Source organism: Baudoinia panamericana (genome assembly GCF_000338955.1).
Source record: "Baudoinia panamericana UAMH 10762 unplaced genomic scaffold BAUCOscaffold_5, whole genome shotgun sequence".
NCBI classification, from domain to species: Eukaryota; Fungi; Ascomycota; class Dothideomycetes; order Mycosphaerellales; family Teratosphaeriaceae; genus Baudoinia; species Baudoinia panamericana.
In genome coordinates, this window is record NW_006911261.1 from 1,590,717 (window position 1) to 1,608,904 (window position 18,188).

Here is an 18,188-nt window from a genome sequence, read left to right on the forward strand (position 1 = left end):
TTTGGAAGTGGCAAAATGTGCATCACCGAACTGAGACAACCGGGCGAGCGAGAGCGCTCGTGATTATCCACGTAGCATTATCTTAGCAATTTAGGCACCCTGTCCCCCTTGACGACAACAAGCCGTGCTGATTCACAGCTGCAACGCTCGCACAGTCCTACCACTTCTGCTGGAGACCTGAAGGCATCACGATCCATCATGCCGCAAACGCTTGTGCCTCGAGAGCGCCTCCACGGCCACGCTTTAGCAACGGCGATCGTTGTCGGATTCTTCTGCGGCATTCTCGTGCTCATTATCATCCGAAGCCTGGTCTGGTTGATCAAGACTTGCATAGACGATAGCTCGAGGGCGCGCAGAGACCGGCAGCGCGACGCAACCAGAACGACTTGAGGTGCCCCACGCAGTACGATCCACTGCGTTGGCGTGGGTGTTCATCACAACGGCACTATTGGATGGTATGTGTGATCGAGAATGAGTGCGGAGTGTGACCGTGTGTCAAAATCACCGCACTCTCAGCAAAGATGGTCATTCGTCGATCTTGGACCGTCTCCTACACCAGTCAAGATGATGCGGCTGACACCCTTCTTCAACATCTCGCTGATAATCTCAACACCTTCAGGCGTCTTCTGCAACGCCTTGATAGCTTGCCCTCTGGGACCTTCCCAACCTGTTTTCTCACCAAGCATCGATTTGAACGTACCAACCACGCTGCTCTCGTCATCCTTCAGATAGTACACCACAGCATTCGGTCCGGCATCAAACGTGTAAGCACAGATGCTCCGCCCGGCCTCCTTGTTGATGGCCTCGCACATCCTCACAGCCGCTCGTGAAGTCTCGTTCATATAGAAGATCGGCGGTTCAGTATCTAAACAGCAAGCGTGGAAATTGTTGCTGTCCTTCATCGTCAACGTTGCGAAAGTCTCAAAGTCGCGTTCTTTCATAGCCTTTTCCATCATATTCATACGTTTGGGCACGACATTATTCGCTCTATGCTGAAATAGTGCTGAGGTGGCGACGGTCTGCTGCATACCCGCCGTACTGCTGACATCCTTCTTCTCCGCCGATGCAACGAGGATGATCGCTCGCATCGCAGGCCAATGCGAGGCAGGCGCGACCTCGTACGCTACGCTGTCCGAGCCGTCGTCCTTCTCGCCCATCTGCCACCCTGCATAGCCACCAAAGAGACTTCGGCAAGCAGAGCCTGAGCCTTGTCTTGCTATTCGTGACAACTCTGTTGGTGAGGCAGGGAGTTGGTAGAGGTCGGCAACAGCACGTACAAGAGCTGCAAAGCCTGCCGCGCTGCTCGCCAGTCCTGCAGCAGTCGGGAAGTTGTTCTCGCTAACGATCTTTAACTTCATTTGACTCAGCTTTGGGGCAGTGGCGTGCTTCGCTTCCAGTTGTTGTCGCAAAGATCGGAGCTCGCGCAGACAGGCTTGCGTCCTCGTACTGGAGATGTCCTGGCCTTCTCCATTGAGCAGTAACGTATCCTTGCTGAGCTGTGCCGAGCATGACGCCGTGGTATGTGTGCGAAGATCATCTTGCGAGAGTGTAACGGAGAGTGACGAATTGGTGGGCAGGTTGAGCTTGGTATCTCGCTTTCCCCAATACTTGATTACTGCGATGTTGACGGGCGCGTAAGTGCTTGCTCTGTAGACCTCCTCCTCAGCCATTGTGCATATGTATCGTTTACGGTTATAGTCGTGGCGAGCTCATTTACTTTGTAACCTGGAGGTGCTTCGGTGTCAATCCATGGTATCGACCATCGTGCCATTCATGCACGGTCCTCTGCGGCGCCTTAACCCCCGAAGAGCATCCCCTTTCAACCCATCGTAGCCACAAAGCAGAACGATGAAAACCCTAGCATCAACAGGCGATGAGGCGGAGAAATGCCCGGTAGATCCCAAAACCCGGGAACTGTGGCTGCAGGCGGCGAAGGCCAAAAGCGAGCGAAATGCAGGTCAAGCGAAGGACCAACAGGGCACTAGAGCCCTGCAGGAACGTCAGTCTGAAGGACAGCACGAGCAGGAGCGATCATGGATGCTAAGACAAGAGACGACTGCGACGAGGGAGGGAGGTCAGACAAGAGGGAGCACTGGCCGACCGGCCTCGCTTGCGACAAGAGATCTACAACGGGAGTCCCGAGCCAGATTCTCACTGGACACGATGACCTGGCAGATACCGACGACTGCGACCCCAGCAACGCCACGGGCGAAGAAGCAACGTCTCCCAACCGACCGTGAGATCTCCACCATCCCCAGAGCGCTACCGCCAACCCACCGTCCGACATCGTACAACCATGCCGAAAGCGCCGCATCTCATGGCGCGCAGAGCAGTTCTCCCTACAACCAACCTCCCGCTAACAGCGAGAAGGACACCGGGCACGATTCAGCTTCGGGCAACTGGATCTACCCCTCACAGGAAATGTTCTTCGCCGCCATGCAGCGCAAAGGCCACTCCGCCTCCGCCTCTGATATGGCCTCCATAGTCCCCATCCACAACGCTGTTAACGAGCGTGCCTGGTCCGAGATCAAAGCCTGGGAAGCCGGTCGCGGGTCTGAAGCGTGCGGTGGGCCGAAACTCGTGAGCTTTAGTGGCGACAGTAAGGCTTTGACTCCAAGGGCGAGGTGGAATGTTTTGATGGGGTACCAGATGCCTTTTGACAGACACGACTGGGTTGTGGATCGTTGTGGGAAGCGTATAGACTACGTTATTGACTTCTACTCCGGCAAGGACTCTGGTGTCGCCGGACGGGCCTTGAACTTCTACCTTGATGTGAGGCCGAAACTCAATACGTGGGAAGGTACCAAGACTAGGATGATGAGGGCATTTGGAGCGTGAAAGGCCTAACACCACCGGACCGTGACACAGATCAATGCACGACGAGACCTGCTTTGAGGAACCGCGTCCTGAATGGTGCAACTCTGCCAGCCTAGAGCTGTGCCGACCTGACAGACACAAGCTGTCACTCGCCACCCACACAATGCCCTGGCACAATTCAAACAACGGCTACGCTTAAAGTGCACTGTCGGATGCAACAGCTTTCAAAGTCCAGCCCCTGGTTACCTGATGTATATGCAGATGATGGCTGCGTTCCGCGGAAGAAATCGAAGCGCTGCTCCTGAGCCCATGCTTACAACTGACGTTGCGCGCCTTAACGATCTTCTGCGTACCGTTATCATGCCTCGGGCGCCTCACGTACTAACAAGGAGTCGGTCGCCACTGGCCTTGCGCCTTCATCCCGGACTCGCACACCCGCACTACCGATACTGCGGAATCCATGTTGGACCAAAGGCCGACGAGTCCAGCGTGGCCGCAGCCAAGTCAATATCCGCCTCTCGCTCCCCAGCCGTCCGCGAAACACCCGACAACAAGTCCTTATACTCCGCCAAGTCTCGGATTATACGCTGCCGCTCCTCCGTCTTTGTCCCGCTCATGCGTGCAATATGCCGTATCAGCGCGGTCAGAAGCACTAGCTTCGTGTTCAGCGTGCCGGCCATGGAGCGGGTCGACTCGACTTTGGCGTCGTAGCGGTAGCACAGGGTGTTCGCTGTGAAGGTCGCAGGAGCAGCCGTTTTCGATGCAGAGGGATGGGAATGTGAACCCTCTGCCGCTCTAAAGCTGAGCCAGACCGCGAGGTTCTCGAGCTCTTCCGGTCGAGGAACGTGCGTAACGAGTAGCGTCAAGTAGAAGCGCTGGTTGGCCGCAAGGCTTCGCAACTCGTCTTGCGACAGCCCTTCAATGGTTGCGACTACATCGCGGAAGCCGAAGTGGGTTATTGGAGTCGAGATGCGCGCGGTCGCCAGCAGGACTGGGTAGAATTCATGGTTGATCTGCTTGTTCACCAACAACAGGCCTACGATGGGGGCTGGCCGCTTAGGCCGACGCTTGTTGGCCGGTGCCACTACCAACGTGAGGTTTGCCTGAGCCGCGACGAAGTCATATATCGCGTTGCGAATCTCGGGGGGCAAAGTGAGAAGAGGAGGTGGAGGTGCTAGGGAACGTGATGCCCGGACGTCGTCTTTTCGAGCGGGCTGGGACGCTTTGCTGCTGAGACGAAGTCTTTGGAGCATTGCCGTAGCCATCACTGTGCCGTTGTATTACGAAAGCCTCCTTGGCTTGGCTTAATCTACGGTAGACACACTAGGCTGCTTGGTGCAGTGCCGACGCTGTGCAGTGTCACGCCTTGCGGGGTGTGGAGGAGGGGTTAATGGTCAATGGAGGCAGCATCAGGCTAAAGTCCGAAAAGTCTTCACTGTCGCTCGCGCCAGGTACATGGTAGTCCTCAATACCAGCTTCATCACTGCACCTATATCTCAGACCTTATACGCCATGCAATGGCATCGTCTGTACGCTAGCTGTGGCATTGGATGCACAGAGTTCGGAGCTGGCTCTGTAGACCTTCCAAATTCACCACACCTTGATGTTCCTTCGTAGGAAGTGAACGACAGGGTGCGCAAGGCAGCCATATACCATTGCAAGGTAAATGTTCTCAATTGGTGCTCTTTCGGTACTCCATTATCTCGGTCCTTGCATTCTCGCCATTACCCATCTCACTGTACGATGACGCGGAAATTGCCAAGCTGTCCTCGAAGCGAACAGAAGGGAATACTGCCGCTAAATCGCATACACAGCGTGAAGAACAGATCCTACCTGTGGCCAATGCAACGGTGCCATATTGGCGAACGGAATGGCACTGGATCGATGAGCATCGTTTGACCCCAGAGCTACCGGCAGAATGTGACATTGCGATCATTGGCGCCGGTCTAGCGGGCGTCTCTACTGCGTACCACATACGTAAACTGACCTCGCACTTGAAGGCTGAGGAACGACCGCATATTGTCATTGTGGAAGCTCGACAAGTCTGTTCAGGCGCTACTGGACGTAATGGAGTGAGTATCGAGCATCGCTATCGCCTTGCTGTGGTCACCTCAAGCGGCGAACACGGTCAGCGAGCTGAGTTCCCATGTAGGGTCATATCAAAACGCGAACACCGACCCTGCTCAGACATGCGGAGAGATATGGACCAGAGCAGGCGGATGAGTATGCTGCTTACGTGGATGCGCATGTATATGCCATCAAACATGCTGTCGAGGCCGAGGGCCTCGATTGTGAGTTCGAGCTTCGCCGGAGTTACGATGTCTTCGTTGATAGGGAGGAGGCACCGAGTATGAAGACTAAGTTCTCAAGCGCGCTGGAAGCTGGCCATGCGTGGACAAAGTATCGTGACTTCATCGACGGTGATATGGCCGAGCAGGTACGTATGCGTAATGTCAGGCGAATAGTCTGCGCCCTGATACGCTGACATCTGTGTGCAGGTCACCGCAATAAGAGGCGCGAAAGCAGCAATCAGCTGTCCCATCGGCTCCTTCTGGCCTTACAAGTTTGTCTCTCAGCTCCTGGCCAAGCTTGTCGAGGCGCGTGCCGTGAACGTGCACACTAACACTCCGGTTCAAAACCTTACCTACGATCACGCTTCGTCCAAGAACATCCTTCATACCCCTCGCGAACAGCTCAAGGCCAAAGAGGTCGTCTTCGCGACGAACGGCTACACTGCCGGTCTGCTTGCAGCATACAAGGACCAGATCGTCCCTACTAGGGGAACAGCGTGCCATATCGTCCCTACCAAGGGTCCGATCTTCCCTCACTTGTCTCACACGTACAACATCAACTACCTCTCCCCTCCACCTTCATCGTCCACCACGGACAGTAAGGATGACAAGTCAGACGCCGAAGCCCGTGTGGACTACCTCAATCCCCGCCCGGACCCCCACTCCTCTATTATTGTCGGTGGCGGCAAATGGACCTATGGCGCCGACCGCTCGCTGTGGGACGGGAACTGGGACGATGCGACGCTTATTCCAGAGGTGTTTCCGCATTTTGACGGCTTGATGCAGCGGCACTTCCTAGGATGGGAGGAGGCTAGGAGTGGTGCAAGAATGGTACGGTGTTGGACGGGGATCCAAGGGTACACTGGTGATGGAATGCCGCATGTTGGACGTGTGGTGGAGGAAGATGGGAAAGTGAAGGGCAGGTGAATGTTGGCGGGCTTCAACGGGGGCGGGAATGCGGAGGTGTTTCTGACGGCCGAGGGTTTGGCGGAGATGATGGTATTGGGGAAGCAGTTCGCGGAGAATGGCGTCCCAAGCGATGGGAGACTTTAAGACAGAGGTTAGGGATGGCATAGCGGTCGTTCACTAGGCAGGCGCTAAGACTACTATAATTGCCATATGACCGCTGAAGGTGCAAGATAGTCTGGGACCGCCCTACGCTCGTCCTCGCTCACATTTCTCTGCGTGATTCTAGGCTCTTGGGACCCACCTCGAGGTCGTTAGGGACGGGTTCGCGTTGGTTAGCCGCACCACAGCCGCATGCACGGCCATACGAGCTTCTACCGGGTCTTCAGCATATCCAGTCAAAGCCGCAGCCACTGAAACTCCGTTGACAGTACTCGACCACCTCGGCCATCATCGTTGTCGGAATATCAGCAGAAGCTACTGTCTCGTCTTATCTTGAAGGGTTTGTTTCACTGGGGCTTTCCGAAGTAGAGGTATATAACCAATATTGGGGAAACATTCTAGCACATACGGCCATAGGTCGCAGAGAACAGCGGATCCCGTTCGCTCTCCTGTACTTAAGCTGCGAACCGGTGGATTAGTACTCTGGTCGGTGACGACAGGGGAATACCCGCTGCTGTATGTTTTGCTTTTGCTTCGAGGAGTTTTGGATTGAAGGGAAGAGCAGGTGAAGTCTGGCATGGTGACGGTTGAATTTGGTCCTAAGTACAATGCGCAGGGTGATGGCGACGACCATTGCCGCAGCAAGGTAGGGATGGATTATGCGGTCTTTTACTTCACACGTGATGCAATGGCACGACCGCTGCGCGGGGCTTCCCACGCACATACGGAGGTGCGAAGTGGTAGAAGACGCCGTTCAGCATGGTGGCAGCCAGCGTAGCGAGCCAGTGAATGTAGTGGTACTGCATGTCACCTTTGGCCACCATAAAACCGAGGCAGCGGGCGGAGTTGAAAGCTGCAGGAGCAGTCAGCGGCTGGCACTCCTTACTATGCGAGGTGGCCTTCTCCACTTACACAAGCCGGTATAGCCAGGCTTCGCCAACGACGACGCCAGCGTACCCAGGCCTAATGTCATTCCAACGAGGATCGGCGCAAGAGCAGGTCCGAACACAGTCGCCTGCCGTGGATCGAGACCCACGCCAAAAGCGGTGAAAATGAGTGCTTGGGAGAACATATACTCCAGCACGAACAGCTGGCCGCGAGATACAAGCGTAGGATCAACCGTGCAGCCCGGTATTATACCGCTGGGAAAGTAAGCATCGCCCAAGCCAAGTTTGAGCCAGTAGCTACCAACGATGGCACCAACGCATTGCGCAATGACGTACAGCACGGCTCTAGGAAGGGTGCAAAGACCTGCAAAGAACGTTGCGAGTGTTATGCTAGGGTTGAGGTGACCTCCTGATGCTGGCGCGGCGGCGAATACGAAGAGGGTGAGACCGACGAAGTTAAGGAGAGCGGCGTAAAGCGTGCTTGCGAGTGGGGATGCGTCGATGCTGGTGAGCCCCGATGCACCAGCGCCGAAGATGAAGATCAGTATACAAGTTCCCCAGCCTTCAATCACCGCCATGACCCAGATTTGACGGTCAAGAAAGACATTCAAGTTCAGAGCGTCAGATAGGCGGTGAAGTGGTGCGGCATCTGGTTGCTTCTCAATCTGCGCATTATCGGTAGAGACGAACTCCTGGTTGCCACCTATACGTCCGGCGAAGGCTGGTGTCGACACTATCGGTCTTAGCTTAGCTGATGAGCGTACGAACGAGGCAGGATCGGTGCTGGGCTTTGTGGAAGTGTGAGATATCGGCTCGGTCTGTCTTCTGACGGCGGTCGATTGTGTGATGATGGGTTTCGGCTCAGCCATTGCGAGGAGCGGGGAGGTAGCAACATCAACCTCATCTGTAAGTACGAAGCAGTGATACTCAACTGATGTCCATCGCGGTAAGTACTCATCCGTGGTCGGGCGCAGGAGAAGAGTGAAAAGCATGAGGTAGGTGTGCCAAATGCTTACAAAGACGGCTGACTCGTAGGTGCTTCGACTGCACTTCGGTCTGTGCGCTAGGACCCTGCCGATGGCTGCCCGGTGAGAAGTATCATTGAATGATGCACCATTGTACATTCTGTTTATCGTGACACAACTGCTTTCAGCACGGTGCCATGTAAGTCGTCGCTCGACGTCGGAAAAAGTACACTTCGTAGAAGCTAGTGCTTGTGGAGAGCGAGACGGTCGGCTGAGGAACGAGCGCTTCGTTGCGGCCGAGCGCTCGCCAGTCCCTGAACAACGGCGTCCGAGTATAAGCTTTCTGGCGTGCTCGGAAGGATGTGCGACTTCGCGGTCCCCAGTCGCTCAGTCAAGCGACCTAGTCTCGCCTAAACCAAACATTCGTATTGAGTTCCGCCATGCACTACATATTGATCAGTATCCACATTCTCTGAACCCGAATCCAGGCGGAAAGAAGAAGTCAGACTTACTGCTCGCAAACCTCCTCCACACTGACCCCCTGAATCCCAGCAATCGCATGCGCGACCAACACAATCATACACGGCTCATTCCGGCCCTTCACCATCATCTCCGGCTGCCACTTCTCCTTCTTAACCGCCTTCGGCATCTCCGGAGCACTCGCAAGAAACTTCGCACTCGCATGACTGGGTCTCATATCGCACCAAGGCCCGTCCGTCTCGATCTGTAACCGCTCCAATGGCACGGCCTTCACCACTTCCACGTTCTCCTCGGTTTTCATACTGCAGCCGTTGATCCCGACGTCGAAGCCCATGTCGATGATCGCTTGCATTTCGGATAGGGTGCCGGTGAAGGAGTGCACGATCCCGCGTTTGGGCAGCTTGTCTAGGCGCTCGCGGAGTAAGCGCTTGAAGTCTTCGGATGCGGCGCGGGAGTGCAGGAATAGCGGTAGTTGCAGTTCGATGGCTAGATCCAGCTGGGCGGCGAAGTAGGTGAGTTGGGTGTCTTTGTCGCAGAAGTGAAGGCGGTCATAGTCCAGTCCTATCTCTCCAAAGGCAGTTGCTGTTCCTGCGTCTCGAGACTCGATGGCGAGCTTCCTAAGTTCGGCGAGCAGTGCGTCTGGGCCGTCCGGATGGGTGACGAATGATCTGGCTTGGCAAGGGTGTACTCCAATGGTTGCGTAACAGAGGCCAGGATATTCCTGTGCTAGCTTGACTGCGTTCTTGCTTTCGGCAAGGTCTGAACCTGTGACCATCATTCTGCGCACCCCGACGGATAGTGCTCGCTGGATGATATGTTGCAAGTCATCCTCGTGAGCTTGTTTGTCATGGTAGATGCCGCGAAAGATAGAGTCAGTGAGGTTGATGCCGATCTACCTGGCCCGCTTATTAATATGTTGTATGAGAGTGTTTGAGTGTAAGGGAGACCAACATCTGCATATCGAAGACCCTGCGCATCAGTGCCATTAGACACGGCGCTCAAGCCTACCGTGAGAGGATCGGACGAGTTCGTGGAGGACATTTTGCATGTAAGTGCCAACGGTGGCTTATACGTTCGTTGAAGGGGAGTGCTCCAAGATCTAGTCGCTCGTGGTAGTGTACGCAGACTCATTGGTAGACCTCATGTCTTCACAGTGATGCACAGATGGAAGCTTGAAGTGAATATACGATCCCACTAGTCAAGCGCGCTGAGTGCAGGGTGGTCTGTGCGCTTGATATTCCACGAGACGTTGCCGTCCTGCCGTCGATTGTTGACTTATCTTCATCGCGACGAGCGGACACAATGGCCACTTCAGCAGCAAGACCCAAAAGGGCAGGCGAAGACTTCGCCCGCTCCCACGAGCATACTTCGAAGAAACCTCGCTTCGACGCCCGCAACCCCAGCACCCTCGCCCCCGATGCGCCGGAAGAGGACCTCATCCTCGACGCCGACGTAATCGGCAAATCCGGGCCGCAGATCAAGCGCAACGCCGTCAACATCGACGGGTATGAATCCGACTCGGATAACGACAATTTTGACGCCCGGGCTGCAGAGCGGGAGCGCAGGAAGAATGGCGGCGCGAATGGAAGTGGGAGCGGAGCTAGGAGTAAGGACGAGGAGGAGGACGACATGTTCGCCGATATGGAAGAAGCAGTGCAGGGGACAGCGGATGGGGATGAGGATGAGGATTTAGCGCGAGAGGGCAAGAAGAAGAAGAAGGACGTACGGTTTTTGGATCATTCGGAGATAGAAGGACAAGTTATGAATAGCAAAAGCGGCGGGCACGTTTCTTCTGAACTACTTCTCGGACAGCAGCAGCAGCAGAAGGGCAAGCGTCGAGCCCCGTCCGTGGAAGAGAGCTCCGAATCCGGGTCGGATGAGGAGCGGGACATGCTACCTGCGGAGATGGAGGACGAGCTCGCCGCAGAGATTGGCGCCGGTGGCAAGAAGAAGCATGCGCCGCGGCTGGATGCCTTTAACCTCCGCGACGAAGAGGAGGAAGGCCGCTTTGATGAGTCGGGGAATTATGTGCGTAAAGCTACGGACCCGGATGCGGTGAATGATAGCTGGTTGGACGGGCTTAGTAAGAAGGATATGCGGCGGGCGAGGGAGGCGCAAGAGAAGAGGGATGCGGAGGTGAGGAGGAAGGCCGCGGAGGATGATGCTACGTTGACGAGTGAACTGTTGGGGAGGTTGATCGCGGGGTTAGAAACGGGTGAGACTGCGTTGGAGGCGCTGCAGAGGTTGCAGAAGGGTAAGAGTAAGGGGAGGGAGACGAAGGTGCCGAAGTGGAAACGGAAGAAGGGAAAGAAGGATGACATGGATGTCGATCTGCCTGCCGCTGCTGCTGTGAATGGTAGTGGCGTCGCTGCAGATCCAGCAGAAACCGCGCGCAAGACCATGGTAGACGCCATAACAGGCGCAGCAGACGCGCTGTACTCCCGCGGCCAACACGAAATCTACGATACCGAGCGTGAGCTACTCATGCGGCAATACAAGCGCGAGACGGGGGAGGACTGGACACCACCAGCGAGCGCCGTAACCGACTCATCGACGGGCGACGGTCCTGTCAATGGTACGGAAGACGCCACATCGCAATGGGAGTACCGCTGGAGCGATGCACGCGATGGCGGCGCGCTTCACGGTCCTTACGATGCCGCCACCATGAAGGCATGGCAAGAAGCGGGCTACTTCGGCGAAGGCGTCGAGTTCAGACGAGTCGGCAGCACGAGTGATTGGAGTCGCGTGCTCGATGTGAGCTGACCTTGAGCTCCCTCTCGCACACACATCGTCGTCATATCTGTAGAAAGAGGAAAAGACGGGGATTTACAAACTAAACCTCGTCCGAACCTTTTCATCCCCAGCCCTCCACTCCCACTCCTGCCCACTCCTCCTCTGAATCCCCCGATCCACCCTCCTCAACTTCAGCGTGAACCGCGGCCCCAACTCTTGCAGTCCCGCCCTGATTCCCTCCACCCCTTGCATCGGCTTCCCGTCCGCGCCCTGGATGCTCTTCTCGCTCCCCTTCCGATCGCGAAAGACGTAGCGGTGGCGCCGGAAGAAAATGTAATCGCGCTGGTTGTGTAGCGTCACGACTTGCCGGCCTTGGATCTCGGGACGCGGTGGGAAGAGGGATTTGAAGAGGTGGGCTGTCAGCAGCCCGAGTGGGGTGCGGAAGCCGTTGAGGATGAGTTCCGGGTAGTGGTTTGTTGGGTTGCCGTGGCCGGGGAGCTTGGCGCCTTCGATCCAGTGGGATATGCTGAAGTGGAACATTGGGCCGGCCGGGAGGTGGACGATGTCGAGGCCTTTGGGTCGTTTGAGATCTTCGGTTAGGATTACGACGTGCGTGTAGGCTTTGTTGGTCGCGTAGGCGCAGATTTCGCGGACGCTGTATTTGTAGCTGTGGAAGTGGGCGGTGCGTTTGATGTAGGTGCTCGAGGGGAAGATGGAGGTGAGAAGTTGCGCTTCCCAGTGGAGGGTGGAGTTTATGGAGGTGGTGATTAGGACTTTGGGGTCCGTGGGTGGGTTGGTGGGGTTGAAGAGGGAGGGGAAGCGGGTGATGAGCGCTTCCGGGGTGAGGGCCAGGTCGGTGGCGGTTGTGGTTGCTGCTGAAGGGGCGGCGGAGGGGGCTTCGCTTGTGGCGCGGTCCGGGGGTTGTTCGTCGTCGTCCTCGTCTGCGAGGTCATCCTCATCGTCGGAGGCGAGCATGCTGTCGACATCGTCTTCCGCGCCGTCTGCCTCCAGGTTCGGCGCGACAACGGGGGCAGGCTCCTCCTCATCTTCCGCCCCGTCTCCCACCCGATGATCGTCCGGGTTAATATCTGCAGGCACTGGCTTCTCATCATCCACCTTGAATCGCTTGGGATGGAGCACATCCACGCTCAAGCCCAGCATCGTGCCCGCCTCATCGTCTGCATTCGCCTCATCCCATGTCCGTTTGCTGTCTATCGTCGTCGGCACATTCTTCGCTCGTCGCGTCGCCCGTAGATCCGGGTTCTTGTCCTCGAGTTTGCGCCGGCGGAAGCGCTGCTCACGTTTGGTGGTCTCTTGCTGCTTCTTCCGCTTCACGTGCTCTTGCTGCCGTTTGATCTTGTTTTGGATCTTGTTGGGGTTGGAGGATGCCATGGCTATTGAGCGATATACTGATTCTTCAGTGAATCAATTAATCAAAGAGTGCGTCGATATTGAAGGCGAACGATTTCTGCTACACTTGGTCTGTGCGTTGAGGCGCTCCCCAAAAGTATTATACGAAGACGAAAAACATTAGTGTGAGACCGTACAGGTTTCACTGATTACAAGCTATGGGGAGTGTAGAAGACCTTCTCCATAATTTTGGTAGGTAACCAGATATTATGTTATACTCCCTTTGTAAGATAGGGCTCTTCTCGCCTTCAGTAACACCTCACTATCGGTGCAGAATATCCTTCGAGCGACCTATAACACTAACCCGAAGAGTATCCGTCACCTGTATGATGCAAGTTGACATCGAGCTCGGCAGCGACAGCATGATTGCAGCCGGGACCGATAAGCCATCGCACCACCCCTCGTCATTAGCCAATCGACATATCTGCTTTCGCACTTGTACGCGTCGAGTCTCGGTGTTGGCCCCCATCTGCATCCTTTATCCGGCATGCTAATCACATTTTACTCCAATCCACAACACCGAGGCATCGCCAAAAACTGCAGAACCCGAAATAAGGTGCATCAGCAATCGAGGCTTCCGGAGACCTGCATCAGTCGTGAGAAGCTGGACACTAATCCATGTCCTGGCGTTGCGGAGACCTCAACGACCGTGCTGCAAGCTGCGAGCTGCGAGACCGACCCAACTCCCAGCATGGCAAGGGTCGAAGAGCGTGGGGCTCGAGACACGGCATGTCTCGTTTTCGGCCGATCGTCCAACGCGACCCCCAAATTGCCGCTAGGTCAGTGGTCTTTGCGTAGGTTGATGTTGGTTTCCGGGATGTACTACTACCCTGCTCGTGAATCCGAAAGCAGATTCGAGCCAATATGGTAGGACGTACATGCTCGCGGACTCCAGCCGCCTCGAAGTGCTGGAGACACGGTGAGGTGGTGAATTTCTCAAACTGATCCCTCGTTCGTTCCATACCTGTTTTTCTGCAGGACTCTTCGCCTTAATGATGAACAATGAATGACAAAGTTGACGAATCGCACATATGGCGAGGTTCAGTCGCTGGCTCTCGACATGTGCGGTGTCGACAGCATTACTGCATCTGGCATGTTGTTTGAGCACAGGGTCATATACGAACAGTAGCAAGTCCATCATAGCGGAGAACGATCGGAGTGTGACCAGCGACTTGCTGCCGTCGACTTTCATTAGTAACCAGTCTGTGGGTATCAGTACGACATGGAGTACACAAACCGCTATCTCAAGCTCGAGTGTCTCCACCACATCGTCGGGTTCGACAGTGTCGTCTTCGACTTTGTCGACCGAGCCAGAATCAGACACAGCCAGGTCTTCTCCATTATCAGGCGCAAGTACAGTCGAGACAACTCTCGTCGCTTCCAGCTCTGGCAAGACGTTCAGCTCGAACGGAGGGGAGAACTCGACGAGTGCGTCTTCCACAAGCGTGCCATCCGCCAACACATCCTCGACCAGCTCGGCGACAGTACGAACAGGTTCAGCTGAATCACTGGCTACGTCCTCCACACCCGTGATAGGCGACTACATCGCCGCCGGACTCGGTCTAATCCTTGTTACGACCACATCTTCCATGCCGAACCTCAACGATCACTCCTCCTCTACACCCATTTCCAACACCTCAGAGTCGGCTCTGTCATCCAGAAGCACGTCAACAAAGGTCCTATCAGTCACAGTGACGTCGCAAGAGATCATTACTTATCATGTCACGGGCTCGAGCATACGCGGAATACCTCAAGTCTGCCGGGCGGCAGTGGGCGAACGTCCGGGTCAAGCAATGGATCACCTGCTTCACTCGGCAGCGGATTGTCTGTTCTTACCGCTAGCAATACCACCAACTCCAGCTGGCCAAGCGCCTCCAATGTGGAGCAATGCTGGACCCAGTGGCAGTCCTGGTGGTCATGGAGCTCTCTTTACGCTTCGACGTCCTATTCACTGTACACCATTCCTCTCACCACGGTGACAATGGTATCGGTCTCCGACTCTTCCATATCTGGAACTTGGAGCCCGGTCACGGGGATGTCAGTGGCGACCTTGACGGACCAGTGGGATTATCTGACGCTGACTACGAACTCCCCACCACCGGCACCTACTTGCACTCTGCCGGCCATGTACTCCTCGTGTCAGGACCAGTGGGAAGCGTGGGCGACGACGGCGGCGCTTCCTCTTCCTTCGCCTCCCGCCATACCAGGGTGAGTATTGTTTTAACATCGACAAAAACGTGAAATGTCGCTAATTAAGACCTAGATGCTTCGTCTCCAGAGTCAGCGATTACCCGGTTTCCGCCTGGCCTCTTTCACAAGCGACGCCAGCATGCTACTCCGACTGGGAAACCAAGACAATGTCGTGGCATGCTGAAGTCAACATTAGGACACCGCTATGCACGCAAGCCGCCATCACCGGCTCCGCGTGTACCTCCCTAATGGACGCCTACGTTTCCGGTCAGAACATGAACCTGTGGCCGAACCGGTATGCTACGGCCTACAACGTCAATAACGTCAAGTTTCCCCAAGGCTACTTGAACAACGAGTACGCATATCCCATTTTCCCTGCTAATCAGTCCATCGGTCCGACATGGGGATGGCCGTCTTGGGCTAGCTTTGCCCCTAGCTGCACGCTCGGATGCGGGCGATGCGCGGTCACAGGCGGCGCGATCCAGTTGATGTATTTCTCGCCCGGCCTGACTGCGGCGCCGGGGCGAAGGGTGACGGCAACCGCGTTCAACACGACCTTCACGAGTCCGACGTACTATCTCTCCTTCGCGTCCATCCACGCAGCCGACGCCTGCGGCCCGATAGGTCCCACCATCACGTCGACAATCATTCCCTTCCCGACCCAGTACACCCTCAGCAGCATCTGGGGAATCCCCACCGCCTGTACCTATACCAACGTACTCGGCGCATCGTCCAACGTCCTGACAGCCACGGCCTCATTCAACGTCACGGATATTCTGACCACGCCGGTGGCGTACAGCATCCTCACCTCGCAGGTGACGTGCGCCAGCGAGATGTTCGCAAACTTTTGCAACCAATCGGCCTGCGCAAGCGATGAACCATATCGGCCGACAGTGGTCGTGCCGAACGAATTCTTGCAGAGCTTGGACGTGCTTTGGGCCCCTTGCAGTGCCGATATCAAAGGTATCCCTCGTGCCTTTCCACCCATCGGTCGACTGTATGACGTGTTCGATAAGCACTGACGATTCACTTAGGCTTGTACGACCCACCTACCTCGCTCAAACCAGCCTCTACAGCGGCTGGTGTGACACTCACGGCGCCAGGCTCCGCAACCTCGCAACCTGCATCTCCTGCGTCTACGGTCCTAACAAGCTCAGTCGAGAGCACACTCATTCCCGCAGCGAGCAGTTCCGTCGCGCTTTCTCTGCCTTCATCGACTGCTGCAACCGTTTCGAACAGTCCAGGCACCACTGTATCGGATGATCCAACGTTGACAGCCGCATCCCCTACACCAAGCTCTTCCAACTATATCCCTAATCCAACCACATCGACAACAACAGCTGCATTTTCGAACGCGGAGTCCAGCATGTCAGGCGAGAAATCCACATCAGACTTGGCAGCTTCTGGTCAGAGCTCAAAGGGTGCAGATTCGAATCCTACATTATCAATATCAACCGCAACAACTTCAGATGGAGGTCATCCATTGTCTTCGAGTTCCGATGTTGCCGGCCAACAGTCGCTAGCCACGATCCCGCCAAATTCAACCCCGGCATCGACCGCAACAACCATAGCGACCAGCCGCAATGTTTTGCAGATACTTTCGGACGCACTAAGCACACCTACATCGACTAGCAAAAGCAGCTCAAACGGGGATCCAACAGCCAGAGTGACTTCAGCCAGTGGTCAAAGTGGGGACCGTTCAACGCAAGGTCCTCAGTCGAGTTACGATCCTCCCAGCAGTTCGCCGTCAAGTATTAGCCCTGCCGGAACAGATAACCAAGCATCTCCTACGGCGATCATCATTGGTAGCTTAACGACCGTGGTCTCAGCGGCTGGAACGGGTGCATACGCTGTTGGGTCTCAGACTGTCGCCGTCGGTGGCTCTGCGCAGACGATCGGCAGCGACATCGTGAGCGTCAATAGCGACGGGGTGCTCGTTGCTCTGTCAACATTGACAGCTTCGCAAGAAAGCGTGTCAATTGGTGGGATACCAGTCGGCTACTCGACTCTTGCACCGAGTGTATATGGCATTGGATCACAGACTGTCTCTGCCGGCGGACCAGCACAGACCATCAATGGCCAGACGGTGACGGCAGACAGCACTGGTGTAGTCGTCCTCTCGCCGATCGCGAGTCTGGCATCCATCAATCCCGTCCCGAATGCGGCTGCACGGATTTCTTCGCCACTGAGTCCGATGCCTGGAACCACCGTTGCAATGCCGGACGCTTCATCTACCGTACTGGACATTGCTGGACAAACGCTCACGGTTGCACAACACAGTGGAAGCGCGGTGATCGCAGCTGGCGGGCGGACTACCACGCTCGGAATTTCAGCTGCTACATTAGGCAGTTTCGCGTTAAGTGTCGCTGGTGGCGACCTCGTCGCAAGTGCCGTCCTGGGATCTGCTTCGACTTCGGCAATGATGACAGCAATACCCGTTACAACCTCGGTCCTCACCGGCGCTGACGGGAAACAAGTAACCGTGGTCCGACAAGGCAGCTCAATGTTAGCTATCGATGCGGGTTCCACTGCGACTCTTGCGCCTGGCTCGCTCGCCAGTATCGGTGGATTGTCGCTAAGCATGGACAGCTCATCGGCCGGCATCTACAAAATTGCTGCCTTCACTCCGGCGCCGGCAGCTTCGCTCGTTACCGAAGGGACCATTACCGGTAGCAACGGCAACGTAATCACGATTGCTCACGCAGGGACATCCGTACTTTTGGAAGGAGCCTCCTCCACTGTGGTCATGCAGGCCAGCGATCCTCAGACCGTGGACGGCGTCGTCTTCAGCATGTCGAACGGTGGTGCGGTCTATGAGCTTGTCTCGGCTGAGCAGGCACCGAAGGCTTCGCTGCTTGCGGCGAACAGTATCCTCGGCTCTGACGGCAGTGTGGTGACGATGTCTCGCAACGGGGCAACCGTTCTTCTGCAAGAGCGAAGCTCAACTGTCACACTTGCACCTGGAGCCATGCAGACTGTCGATGGGGTCGCTTTCAGTGTTTCGAGTGGCGGAGCAGTCTACGCTGTTCCGGCCGTGACTCTTGCACCAATCCCCGCGTCCACATTCACACTCACCAATGGTCAGACTGCTACTGTCTCTGCCAGTGGTAGCTCCGTGGTGGTGAAAGAAGGCACAAGTTCCACGACTCTCGCACCTGGTGGAGCTGCAATTCTTGGAAGTCTCGTCTTCAGTTTGGCCATGAGTGGTGGCGCTATTTACACAGGAGCTGCATCGGCCACGACAATGTGGCCTTCAGCAGTGTCGACTCGCTTATCAGCGCCTGCTGCCACATTGACTGGCATCGACGGACAACTGCTTTCAATTGTGTCGCAGGGGTCTCATATCG

At 55.9% G+C, this 18,188-nt stretch overlaps 10 protein-coding genes across 10 annotated transcripts; 5 read left to right on the forward strand and 5 right to left on the reverse strand.

Moving 5' to 3' along the window:
• Window positions 1-422: 422 nt before the first annotated feature.
• BAUCODRAFT_462693 (uncharacterized protein) lies at window positions 423-1,826 on the reverse strand. The gene has a single exon (XM_007677754.1). It carries the CDS (start codon window positions 1,668-1,670, stop codon window positions 513-515), a length of 1,158 nt encoding a protein of 385 aa, XP_007675944.1. The 5' UTR covers window positions 1,671-1,826; the 3' UTR covers window positions 423-512.
• A 22-nt stretch (window positions 1,827-1,848) lies between these two features.
• On the forward strand, window positions 1,849-2,838 carry BAUCODRAFT_68383 (uncharacterized protein; the record flags this gene model as incomplete). The annotated part of the gene is made up of 2 exons (XM_007677239.1): window positions 1,849-1,999; window positions 2,144-2,838. The coding sequence occupies 2 exons, from the start codon at window positions 1,849-1,851 to the stop codon at window positions 2,836-2,838; spliced, it is 846 nt and encodes a 281-aa protein (XP_007675429.1).
• Window positions 2,839-3,257: 419 nt separating this feature from the next.
• Window positions 3,258-4,082, reverse strand: BAUCODRAFT_147733 (uncharacterized protein; the record flags this gene model as incomplete). Its single annotated transcript, XM_007677755.1, has 1 exon — window positions 3,258-4,082. One exon carries the CDS (start codon window positions 4,080-4,082, stop codon window positions 3,258-3,260), a length of 825 nt encoding a protein of 274 aa, XP_007675945.1.
• A 401-nt stretch (window positions 4,083-4,483) lies between these two features.
• Window positions 4,484-6,451, forward strand: BAUCODRAFT_130769 (uncharacterized protein; the record flags this gene model as incomplete). The annotated part of the gene is made up of 4 exons (XM_007677756.1): window positions 4,484-4,555; window positions 4,581-4,889; window positions 4,970-5,254; window positions 5,316-6,451. 4 exons carry the CDS (start codon window positions 4,484-4,486, stop codon window positions 6,033-6,035), a joined length of 1,386 nt encoding a protein of 461 aa, XP_007675946.1. The 3' UTR covers window positions 6,036-6,451.
• Window positions 6,452-6,850: 399 nt separating this feature from the next.
• BAUCODRAFT_147735 (uncharacterized protein) lies at window positions 6,851-7,932 on the reverse strand (the record flags this gene model as incomplete). Its single annotated transcript, XM_007677757.1, has 2 exons — window positions 6,851-7,029; window positions 7,089-7,932. The coding sequence occupies 2 exons, from the start codon at window positions 7,930-7,932 to the stop codon at window positions 6,851-6,853; spliced, it is 1,023 nt and encodes a 340-aa protein (XP_007675947.1).
• Window positions 7,933-8,415: 483 nt separating this feature from the next.
• Window positions 8,416-9,549, reverse strand: BAUCODRAFT_122117 (uncharacterized protein; the record flags this gene model as incomplete). The annotated part of the gene is made up of 4 exons (XM_007677758.1): window positions 8,416-8,473; window positions 8,541-9,400; window positions 9,460-9,477; window positions 9,517-9,549. The coding sequence occupies 4 exons, from the start codon at window positions 9,547-9,549 to the stop codon at window positions 8,416-8,418; spliced, it is 969 nt and encodes a 322-aa protein (XP_007675948.1).
• Window positions 9,550-9,792: 243 nt separating this feature from the next.
• On the forward strand, window positions 9,793-11,317 carry BAUCODRAFT_462874 (uncharacterized protein). Its single transcript, XM_007677759.1, has one exon. The coding sequence runs from the start codon at window positions 9,811-9,813 to the stop codon at window positions 11,269-11,271; it is 1,461 nt and encodes a 486-aa protein (XP_007675949.1). The 5' UTR covers window positions 9,793-9,810; the 3' UTR covers window positions 11,272-11,317.
• BAUCODRAFT_462868 (uncharacterized protein) lies at window positions 11,304-12,789 on the reverse strand. Its single transcript, XM_007677760.1, has one exon. It carries the CDS (start codon window positions 12,631-12,633, stop codon window positions 11,335-11,337), a length of 1,299 nt encoding a protein of 432 aa, XP_007675950.1. The 5' UTR covers window positions 12,634-12,789; the 3' UTR covers window positions 11,304-11,334.
• A 229-nt stretch (window positions 12,790-13,018) lies between these two features.
• BAUCODRAFT_33412 (uncharacterized protein) lies at window positions 13,019-13,918 on the forward strand. Its single transcript, XM_007677117.1, has one exon. The coding sequence runs from the start codon at window positions 13,139-13,141 to the stop codon at window positions 13,520-13,522; it is 384 nt and encodes a 127-aa protein (XP_007675307.1). The 5' UTR covers window positions 13,019-13,138; the 3' UTR covers window positions 13,523-13,918.
• Window positions 13,919-14,819: 901 nt separating this feature from the next.
• On the forward strand, window positions 14,820-16,035 carry BAUCODRAFT_462885 (uncharacterized protein). The gene has a single exon (XM_007677761.1). It carries the CDS (start codon window positions 15,009-15,011, stop codon window positions 15,861-15,863), a length of 855 nt encoding a protein of 284 aa, XP_007675951.1. The 5' UTR covers window positions 14,820-15,008; the 3' UTR covers window positions 15,864-16,035.
• The last annotated feature ends 2,153 nt before the right edge of the window (window positions 16,036-18,188 follow it).

What these genes read in the sequence shown, in the direction of transcription:
- BAUCODRAFT_462693 (XM_007677754.1), bottom strand. Translation starts at nt 1,670, where the DNA reads ATGGCTGAGGAGGAGGTCTACAGAGCAAGCACTTACGCGCCCGTCAAC.
- BAUCODRAFT_462868 (XM_007677760.1), bottom strand. Translation starts at nt 12,633, where the DNA reads ATGGCATCCTCCAACCCCAACAAGATCCAAAACAAGATCAAACGGCAG.
- BAUCODRAFT_33412 (XM_007677117.1), top strand. Translation starts at nt 13,139, where the DNA reads ATGCTAATCACATTTTACTCCAATCCACAACACCGAGGCATCGCCAAA.
- BAUCODRAFT_462874 (XM_007677759.1), top strand. Translation starts at nt 9,811, where the DNA reads ATGGCCACTTCAGCAGCAAGACCCAAAAGGGCAGGCGAAGACTTCGCC.
- BAUCODRAFT_462885 (XM_007677761.1), top strand. Translation starts at nt 15,009, where the DNA reads ATGTCGTGGCATGCTGAAGTCAACATTAGGACACCGCTATGCACGCAA.